This window comes from Mastomys coucha, unplaced genomic scaffold (assembly GCF_008632895.1).
Source record: "Mastomys coucha isolate ucsf_1 unplaced genomic scaffold, UCSF_Mcou_1 pScaffold18, whole genome shotgun sequence".
Lineage (NCBI taxonomy): Eukaryota > Metazoa > Chordata > Mammalia > Rodentia > Muridae > Mastomys > Mastomys coucha.
This window is the reverse complement of record NW_022196900.1, coordinates 109,416,385-109,426,381: the sequence shown is the minus strand read 5'-3', so window position 1 is coordinate 109,426,381 and position 9,997 is coordinate 109,416,385. Positions and strand designations below refer to the sequence as shown.

The window sequence follows — 9,997 nt, the reverse complement described above, 5'->3', positions numbered from 1 at the left end:
CATGGCCAGGGGCTTTCATGGAGGCCTGGCTGCTTGCCATTTATCCTTGAGAGCTCGATGTTCTAGCCCTGCCTAGGCACTGCCAACCCTGGGACCCATTCACTTCATGCTAGTGGTTTTTAAGCTTGGCAGGACTCAGCCAGGGGACTTTGCAACAAAGACTGAAGCCTTGGACTCCAGGGGGCGCAGGGAGGGGATTCTGGGATGTGCTCTGAACAATGAGTCCTCTAGGAGACTCATGTAGCCAAGCTGGAGAACCACTGCTTTAGACAATTTTGTTCTAAGGCCAGAGGCCCAGGAATCTGTATTAAAACCACAGACAGCAAATACTTGTTTTGTGACAAAAATTGATCACACAGCACTGAGCAGAGAAACTAACCACACTAATGGAGCGGTTTCTAGCCAGCAGCCCTTGCTCACAGCCAGGCTCAATGGAAAGGAAACCCATTTGTGCTTGCCCTCACCTCCAGTGGCAAATGAGGGCTAGAGAGATGGCTAAGGCATTAAGGGCACCTGCAGGGTCCTGCAGAGGACCTGGGTTCTGTTCCACACCCACATGGTGGCTCTGTATTTCAGTTCCAGATGATCAAATGCCCTTTTCTGACCTTCATGGGCAGCAGACACACAAGTGGCACACGTACACACACGCCAGTAAAACACTCATAAGTATCGCTAGGATTGAATGATAAATGCCATCATCTGGCAATATCAAGTCAGGAAGAACCCCAAATCTGAGGCTGGAGGATGCTCACTGGTTTAGAGAGCCTTTGCTTTGTAAGAGGACTTAAGTTTGGTACATAGCCACATGTCAGTCAGATGACAACTACCTGTAACTCCAGCTCTAAGGCATGACACCCTCTTCCAGGTCCTGTGGGCCCCTGAACTTACATCTATAGATCAGTAGTCAAAAACATGCACATAATTTAAAATGGTATAAATAAACCTGTTGGGCATACTGAGTTCAAGGTAAGCTTGGTTTCAAGCCAGTCTGATGGTGGATATAGATCATCCCCAAAATAGGGAGTTCTCTTCTGAATCTCAGACAAGGTGTTGCCTAAGTATCTGAAGTCAGCCTCACACTTAGAGCAATCCTACTGTCTCAGACTCCCAAGTGCTGAGATCACAGGTATGGACTACAGCACCCAGCTTCAGAATTCTTAAGAGATGTTGCAAGGCCTATTTCTGTCTGTGTGGGATAGCTGCGTGGTAGATGGTATGAATCTGTTATTTGGAAAGTGCATGGGATGATTTAAAGGGGTGCCTCCTGTTAGTGCGGGGCCCTGGATTACGAACACTAATACTGTAAACCTGCTGCTGTGGCAGTTAAAATCACTTCTTGGTATCGCTGCCTTTTGGGAGTACTAACTAGGGTTCATGTGTAGTAGCCATGTACCCCACCCACTAAGCAGCCGCCTCCCAGGCCATCAGGGAGAAATGGACTCTCCTGGCATGCATGAGGGTGGATAGGGCAGCCTCCAGCTGTACACATGCTACTCGCTTGACTGGCTGACAGGTTCCAACACATAGCGGGGACAATCATAGAAGCCAGCTTCTAAACTCACCCCACAGTGCTTTGTGCTCCATAGGCTGGTGTATAAGCGGACTCAGTGGGCTGGGTGTCCAGGAGAGGGCTAAACTGGGATAAGACAGTCAGTCCATCTAACCTCACCTTGGGAGGGGGGTGTTTTCTCTATCAGGTCCTGAGGTAGGCACAGGGCACCCTTGTCAGCCTATTTCTTTTTTTGTTTTTTTTTCCTAGCCCTGGCTGTCCTGGAACTCACTCTGTAGACGGGGATGGCCTCGAACTCAGAAATCCACCTGCCTCTGCCTCCCAAATGCTGGGATTAAAGGCGTGCGCCACCACGCCCAGCTAGCCTATTTCTTTATTACAGTGATTCCTCAACTGCATTCGGGTCCTGCTGGTTTCACACCTGTGCTATGGCTAACTAGGATTTTCTTTGTGACAACTTGGTTTCTCAACAACTCCGGTGGTCATAGAACTCACTCTGTAGACCCTGCTGGAATTAAGTGTGAATCGTCACGAAGCATTATTATATGAGGCGCTCTCACAACTGACAAATTCTTACTGCGAGTCACCCACCCTGGCCTTGAACATACACCACCTCTTAATCATGCTTGGTGCAGCAAAGATTTGGCCCAGCAGTTCAAGGTGCTTCCCACCCAATGACTGGAATGTGACTCTCCCTCCCTCCAGGGCCCCAGACTAGTAAAGAAATAACTCCCCTGGTCTTCCTGAGTCTCAATCCCCCACACTGGCTGGACTTCCTCCTAACACAAGGCCTCCAACCTCAGGTCACTTGCAGGGAGACTCTGTACTGATGCCTGAAGCTGGCTCACCACCTCCCTGCCCCAGCAGTCCTGAGGCCACCCCAAGGCCATCACAAATGAGATGCCCAGCATCCTCATGGGCTTCTGCAGCTTTTATTTTTGCATGTAAACCACTGGGGGGAGTCTTGATGGTGGGCACCCTAGAGATGACAGTGGGGTTCCAAGGGCTCCAGACACTAGCTGGGAGGTCAGGTGACAGAAACAATGATTCAGACCAATCGCATGATCACAGAGCTGGGGAATCCAGAAGGGTTCCTGGTGGTCAGGTGTGGATGTTTAAGGAAGCAGTGACATGGGAGGGGCAAGCACGGGGCCGGCCTTGAGCCGCCTGGATGACATCAGGGACAGAGGACCTAAGCAGCTGGTGGCTCCAGGGATCTCCAGTCTCTGCTTCACTTGGCCAGGGGGTTCCTGAAGGACCTGCCAGCAAACTTGGCTTTGCTGCCCAGCTCTTCCTCAATTCTTGGCAAAAAACAGAAAAGAGAAAGAAAGCAAGATTAGCTCTTCGTGTAAGAGGCTACAGTGGACTATGTCTGTTAGTTCTGGTACACGGTTGGCGGGAGTAGGGAAATTGCTATGAATTTGAAATCAGACTTGGAGACAGTGAGACCCTGGCTGGCTACATGGGGGATGTGGGCACATCTCACTGTCACCCAGCTCCAAATATGGCTGGACTCAAGGTGACCTGTTCTGCCTTCCACCCCAAGGTGGCAGCACAGCACAGGCCACATACCACCAGCCACTGTCTGCGCCTGGCCAGGGATCCCAACAGCACATGCCCGCCCATTTGTCTTCCGCTGTGACTACAAAGTGTCTTTACCTAAGGATCTGATTGTACTTGGCCAGGCGTTCAGATCGGCAAGGGGCACCAGTCTTGATCTGGAGGGACAAAGGAAAAGCCACCATTACAGAAGCAACAGGGAACACGAATGAGGGAGGCCTAGCCTTCAGCCAGTGTGAAGAGCAAACCCCAACTGCACCCAGGGGCGCTGCTCTTACCTGCCCAGTGCAGAGCCCCACCACTAGGTCAGCGATGAAAGTGTCCTCAGTCTCCCCAGATCGGTGGGACACCATGACACCCCAGCCATTGGACTGGGCCAGCTTACACCTAAAGAAAGGGCAGGAGTCAGATCACGTGATACCCCCTGCCTGTCCTTGTGCTGAAAGGTTTGAGCTATAGCCTCAGTGCCCCTCCCTCCACTGAAAGCTTCCCATCGTCTCTCATGGTCACTGACTCCAAGCTCCAAGGTGACAAACTTTCAGTGCCTATGTAGTGGTAAAAGCTAAGGGAGAAGGCCCAGGCAAGCTAGGGCTTATTGCTGCATCCCTCGGGCTGCCATCATCCCGGAAGCCCCTCCCCAGGCTACTCACGCCTGCAGAGACTCGGTCACAGAGCCGATCTGGTTCACTTTGAGCAGGAGGCAGTTGCAGGACTTCTCGCCTGCAGCCTTGGCAATCCGCTTAGGGTTGGTCACTGTGAGGTCGTCGCCCACCACCTGGATGCCTGCACTAGCTGTGAACTTCTGCCAGGCATCCCAGTCGTCCTGGTCAAAGGGGTCTTCAATGGACACCACTGAGAAAAGGAGGCTGCTGTCACTGTGCTGGCACCTCCTCTTCACCTCTCCCTTCTCTATAAGCCTAGGGGTTTGTCTCTTTAAAAACTGATGTGTTTGAGATGGTCTGTCACTAAGGCTTTAGGTTTAACTTTGCGCCTTGGTCTCTTGCTGGGCTTAAAGGAATGCCTTCTGCTTTGAGACAGTCTTAGCAGTATAGAGACTGGTGTAGCACAAGGTCATCTTGAACTTGCAATTTTCCTTCTTCAATATCTGCATGATGACATGTGTACTACCTCACCCAACTAAAATTTGTTAGCTTTTAAATTTAAATCTTGTTTGTTTGTTCGTTTTGTTTTTGAGACAGGGTTTCTCTGTGTAGCCCTGGCTGGCTGGCCTCGAACTCAGAAATCCACCTGCCTCTGCCTCCCAAGTGCTGGGATTAAAGGTGTGCGCCACCACTGCCCAGACTTAAATTTCAATCTTATTTGATGGTGTCTCACTATATAACACTAACTCGCTTGGGACTTGTTATATGGAACCACAACTCAGATCTGCCTATCTGCTCTGATTAAGGGTGTGTACCAGTGTCCAGCCTAACATTAAGATAAATACAAAAGTATGAGCTTTTTTTGTTCAAGGTCAGCATGAGCTAGTGTTATGAAGAAGAAAGGGGCAGGCTGGAAATGAGGAATGTACTGGGGTCTTAGCTTAACCCTGACCAAACTGAACCCATCTGTACAGAAGAACTGAAGTGAAGCCCTGTGGCCTAGAGCCTGACTAGGAAGCCACAGAGCACCTTGGCACTCACCTGGGTAGCCCTGGATGAAGGACTTGTACAGATCGGCCAGCTGGTCAGGCGTGATGTATCTGCTGGGGTCATCCGGAGACTTGAAGTCCAGGTCATACTTGCCAGACCTGTAGAACTCGGAGGCAGCCACATCCATGCCGATGACAACCTTGTCAGTGTAGCCGGCCTTGGCAATTGCAGTCTTGAGCAGCTCCAGTGCTGGAAAGAGACAAGGAAAAGGTGGGTGACAGAAATAAGGCTTTGCTGCAACAGCTACCCAGATTGTCCTATAGAGCAGAGTATACTGTCCTGCCTGGGGGTTCTTATTCCTACTGTGGGTCAAAGCCATATCAAGTCTTACACAGCCTTTCTTGTGTGTGGTCAATGGTCCCAAATTTAGTGCCAGGGCAGCTGTGCTGGCCAAGATACAGCTACAGTGACCAGCTGAGCTGAGATCAGCTGTCCTGAGGGATGGCTTTAAATAGAACAGAGGCAGGGTCCCAAAAGAGCCACCTCAATTCAAGCTGAGCAGACATTCGCCTCCTGCTACCTGAATTCTCTATAAAGTGCATTCTCTACAGGTCAGGTCACAAAGGGCCTGTAAGATGGCTGATAAAGGTGAGAGTTAACCAGTCAATCCCTCTAGCAACAGTGGAAGGAAGGAAATGCTAATGCTAGGCACACCCACATGCATAACAATAAAATAGAATCAAATGAACATTGGTTGGAGAGATGGCTCAGTGGTAAAGAACACTGGCTGCTCTTCCAGAGAATCCAGGTTCAATTACCAGCACACATATGGTGGCTTATTACCATCTTATCTCCAGGATCTGGACCTGCCTCGAGCTACCTAATAAAATGGCAGACAAACCCAAAGGTCTGAGTGGACAGCACAGCACAGCTCTCAATGGCTTTTTGTTTTGAGACAGGGTTTCTCTGTGTAGCCCTGGCTGGCCTTGAACTCAGAAATCCACCTGCCTATCTAAGTGCTGGGATTAAAGGCATGCGCCACCACTGTCCAGCACTCTCAGTTGTTTTTACCTTCCTTGTTCTCCAGGATGTTAGGTGCGAATCCACCCTCGTCACCCACATTGGTGGCATCCTTCCCGTACTTCTCCTTGATGACATTCTTCAGGTTGTGGTACACCTCTGCTCCAATGCGCATGGCTTCCCGGAAACTGGATGCCCCCACAGGCAGGATCATGAACTCTTGCATGGCCAGCTTGTTGCCAGCATGAGAACCGCCGTTGATCACATTGAAAGCCTGGGAGAAGCAGAAGATTGCTATGACACCAGCCCAGGGAAGCAAGAGGTTAGTGACCATAGGGCACGGAGCATCTGAACTCAACTACCTCTCTCTTGGACCCTATGAGCCTGGCCCTGGATGTGTCAGGGCCATCTTGAAATGCTCACTAGGATTCTTCTCTACTCACTGTGCGGGGGGTCAAAACCCACATTAGGACCAGGGTCCATATGGGTGCTAGGGACATGACATATTAACTCTGCAATGGGTAGTATTAATTGTCACCCAACAACTCAGGAACATATAAGTTTATCGAGGGACTGTCTACATCATTTGGCTCCTGGCGGATGTGGGGACAATGTCTCGATTAGTGTGACTGATGAGTAAAACTAGCCCATTATGTGGAGCACCAGTCCCTGAGTTCTAGACTGTCCTCGTGGAGGTGAGGTAAGCTTTATTTCCGCATCCACTATCACCTCACCCCGGGCCACAAGCCACTCTGTAGACCATGATGGCCTCAAATTCAGCTGCCACCCTGCCCCTGCTCCCAAAGCTGAAATTAAAGGTGCACCACCACCCCACTTTATTTCTGACTGTAAAACATAAGGATTCAGCCGGGTGGTGGTGGCGCATGCCTTTAATCCCAGCAGCACTTGGGAGGTAGAGGCAGGTGGATTTCTGAGTTTGAGGCCAGCCTGGTCTACAGAGTGAGTTCCAGGACAGCCAGGGCCACACAGAGAAACCTTGTCTTGAAAAAAAACACATAAGGATTCACTGCTGTCCCAACTTCTCTAACATGGACTGTCCTCAGGAACTGTGACAAGCAAACACTTTCCATAGCTGCTTTTTCCTGGGATATTTTACTGCAGCAACAAAAATGAAACAAGACAACCTTAGGAAGTTCCAAAAATCCACTCACTGGGACAGGCAGGATGACTTCAGGGTTGCCCGCCAAGTCAGCAATGTGTCGGTAAAGGGGCACGCCCTTTTCCACGGCACCAGCTTTGCAGACAGCCAGGGATACTCCCAGGATGGCATTTGCACCAAATTTAGCTAGAATAAAATGAAAATGATGAGTACATGCTATTTCTTAGCAGCCTCTCCCCCACTGGCCTGTAAAGTCACAATGCAGTAGCCCTCCATTTCTAGCGTCCATTAAAATGGACCCACCGCTCTCCTGGAAAATGCCCCCATTTGTGGCAGACACAATCAATACCAGCTGGACCACAAAGCCTCCACCCGTGCCACTCACACTTATTCTCGGTGCCATCCATCTCGATCATGAGCTGGTCAATCTTCTCTTGCTCCACGACATTCACTTTCTGCAGGGAGACAGGGAGTGAGGGCTAGGGCTATCACATGACCCCCACTCTCCTGCCAAGCATCACTTCAGAATCCTGGGACTCCTAGGCAATTATGTGCACTATGTTTATAGCCAAGGGGCTAGGTGTGGAACTCAGCAATGCAGCTTCTCAGTCAATGCTTGCAAAAGACTGGCTCAATCCCTAGCTCTAAACAGAAGGGGTAGAGCCAACAGAAAACAAAACCACTTTTGACTAGTCCTAACTAACAGCTCCGGGCGTTTCTCCTTGTCCACAAGAGACTGCAGTCTACCTAGGCTGTCAAGGTCACAAGGCAGATGTGGGTGGCATATGCTGTAAAGCATTAACACAAACAAGGATGTTCTTGGATAAAAATTAGGTAATAAGGCTGATGATTGTTCATTCAAGCAAGTGGGGGCTGCACAGGCCCTTTAATGCTGTGCTCTTGACCAGGACAAGACAGAACACCATTGTCTGGCAAGAGAATGCATGCCGACATAGGCTGTCCAGGATCACCTATCCAACACCTGATTGATAAACATGGCTATTTGGGGAGTGTATGAAGCAATAAACTCAGACTGTCTCAGCTGTGAAGAACACCAATGCAGAGGATCCGATGCTGCTGCCCTTCTGCCTCTTTATAGTCCTAGAACACTATGGAAAGAGTCTCCACGCCCACGGTGCTACGCGGGTGCTCTGCTCTTGCTGTTTTGTTTGACAAGGCTGCAGAAGGAAGGCAAACATTCACCCGTGTAGAAAGTCCCCAAAGGCTAAACCTCCCCAAGAGTGTAAGAGGAAGGCCTGGGGATGAGGGACAATGAAGGTGTGCCAAGGAGATGCCCAGGAGACTGGAGCAGAGGGTGCAGACAGCTGTAATGAGCAACTGTCTAGAGACCAGACAAGCAGAACCAATTACAGCCTCACACAGGCTCACTGGGGACAAAATGACTGGATGGTACAGGGTGACTTTGTATAGTGAAGAGGGAGGAGTTCTGCCTATCTTCTAATACTAGAATTGCAGGCACCTGCCACCACCTTCCTTATGTATTGTCTGGGACTAGCCTGCGGTAACCCTCTCTACATACTCCTAACAATGAGCATTATCTCCAGTCCCAGTCTGTAATAAAGTTTGTAACAAAGCCACCCCAATAGCGCAAGAAGTCCCAAAATCTGTATCAGCCATCCAACATGATATACAAAGCTGCTATTAAAATCTGGACCATGAGCCCCCAAAGGGCAAGAGAACACAAGGAAACATGTCAAGCATTCCCCTCCCCCAGCCGCCACAGTCTGGTCCAGTTTCAGGTGCTTTCAGAAGCAAGGGCACACAGCAGCAGGCGGGTTAGACTCATGCACGAGGGAGTCCTGCCAGCTTCTAGGGCCCCGAGTATTCTGTCAACAGGAGAGGTTTGGTCCTGGCTCTGGTGGCATGGACACAGTAGTTACCAGGAGATGGGTCCTACCTTGCTAACCAGAGCAGGTGCAATAGTTTTATTGATGTGCTCAACAGCCTGTGAGACACCTAGAAGGAACAATCATGAAATTACTTACACAGTTACAATACACAGGCTTTAGCAGCCTTGCTGGAGCACGGGAGTTGTGGGCCCAGAAGCCCAAAGAGCCTCCTCCACAGGATCACAATAAACCCCTATCCCTCACTTCCCCCAGAATGGGCCTTTCTGGCCCAATCTGAGTGCTCTTCCCTCGAACCCCAGGGAGTTAGAGCCACGCCAAGAGCGACCAGCCCGGAGTGCTACGGGGGATGTTAGTTCAAGACCATGCACTGGGACACCAGCTGCACACCAGGATGCCCAGCCTGTTACCTGAGTGCACAAGGCTGGTGCCAGGAACTCATTAACATACTTAACAGGTCTGGAGACGCCTGCCCGTCAGAGGACAAGAGAGAAGGAAAGAGAGACTCAGGAGAGAACAGGCTTCAGAGGACAGAGGAAAGAAAGCAAGGAGAAAGGAGGCAGGAGTGTTCCAGAAGTCAGGCTTCTAATGCTGGGGGGCTCCTTAGCCCTGAGAGCCCCTCTAACAGAACCCTCCCTCTCTATGGACACTTCCCCAAATGTCCTCACCACCATCAGTTACAAGTCTTTCTTTAGAAAGACCACAGACGGCTTGCAGGGCTAATACCGTATGAGGGAAAAAGGAAAGACCTAACTCTGCCGTCTCTGCACCTGGGGCAAGCCGACTCCATTTACACAATGAAGGTGAGAGCCACACCAGTGCTGAAGGTCTGCCTGCCACCACAGACCTGGGAGCTGGTTTGCCCAGGATGACCCTGTCAACTGGGCACCAGAAAAGCCAACAGAATTGCCTACATGTCCCCACTGATGACATGCATTAGACCCTTCTGGGAGGAAGGGTTATTAGTAGACCACCACCAGTCTCCTAGGACTTCCATGCCAGGCTCCAGGCTTAGGAGGGCAGGCATTGGTGAGCGGCCCTGCTGGCTTTCCTCTGAGGACAGCGCTATGGATGAATGCCTGGGAAAGGGGAGAGGAGCTGGCGTGTGAGGACAGGACTAAGTTCCCATCCTTACCCTTCCCCATGAAGCGGGTCTTATCATTGTCTCGGAGTTCTAGGGCCTCGTAGATACCAGTGGACGCACCGCTGGGCACGGCAGCTCGGAAGAGACCTTTTTCGGTGTACAGATCCACCTCAACCGTGGGATTCCCCCGGGAGTCAAAGATCTCTCTGGCGTGGATCTTGAGAATGGACATGGTGAACTTCT

General features: G+C 50.6%; 1 protein-coding gene across 2 annotated transcripts in view; it reads right to left on the bottom strand.

The window, feature by feature from the left end:
• Positions 1 to 2,423: 2,423 nt before the first annotated feature.
• Positions 2,424 to 9,997, bottom strand: part of Eno1 (enolase 1) — a 12,419-nt gene continuing 4,845 nt past the window's right edge. For both annotated transcript variants that reach the window (XM_031379553.1, XM_031379554.1), the window contains exons 2-11: positions 9,806 to 9,995; positions 8,721 to 8,779; positions 7,188 to 7,257; positions 6,855 to 6,988; positions 5,734 to 5,956; positions 4,714 to 4,911; positions 3,721 to 3,922; positions 3,349 to 3,457; positions 3,170 to 3,228; positions 2,424 to 2,811 (exon numbers count right to left, since the gene is read on the bottom strand). In XM_031379553.1, coding sequence (XP_031235413.1) covers positions 2,742 to 2,811; positions 3,170 to 3,228; positions 3,349 to 3,457; positions 3,721 to 3,922; positions 4,714 to 4,911; positions 5,734 to 5,956; positions 6,855 to 6,988; positions 7,188 to 7,257; positions 8,721 to 8,779; positions 9,806 to 9,986 — 1,305 coding nt within the window. In that variant the 5' untranslated portion in view covers positions 9,987 to 9,995 and the 3' untranslated portion in view covers positions 2,424 to 2,741. The remainder of the gene's footprint in view (positions 2,812 to 3,169; positions 3,229 to 3,348; positions 3,458 to 3,720; positions 3,923 to 4,713; positions 4,912 to 5,733; positions 5,957 to 6,854; positions 6,989 to 7,187; positions 7,258 to 8,720; positions 8,780 to 9,805; positions 9,996 to 9,997) is intronic.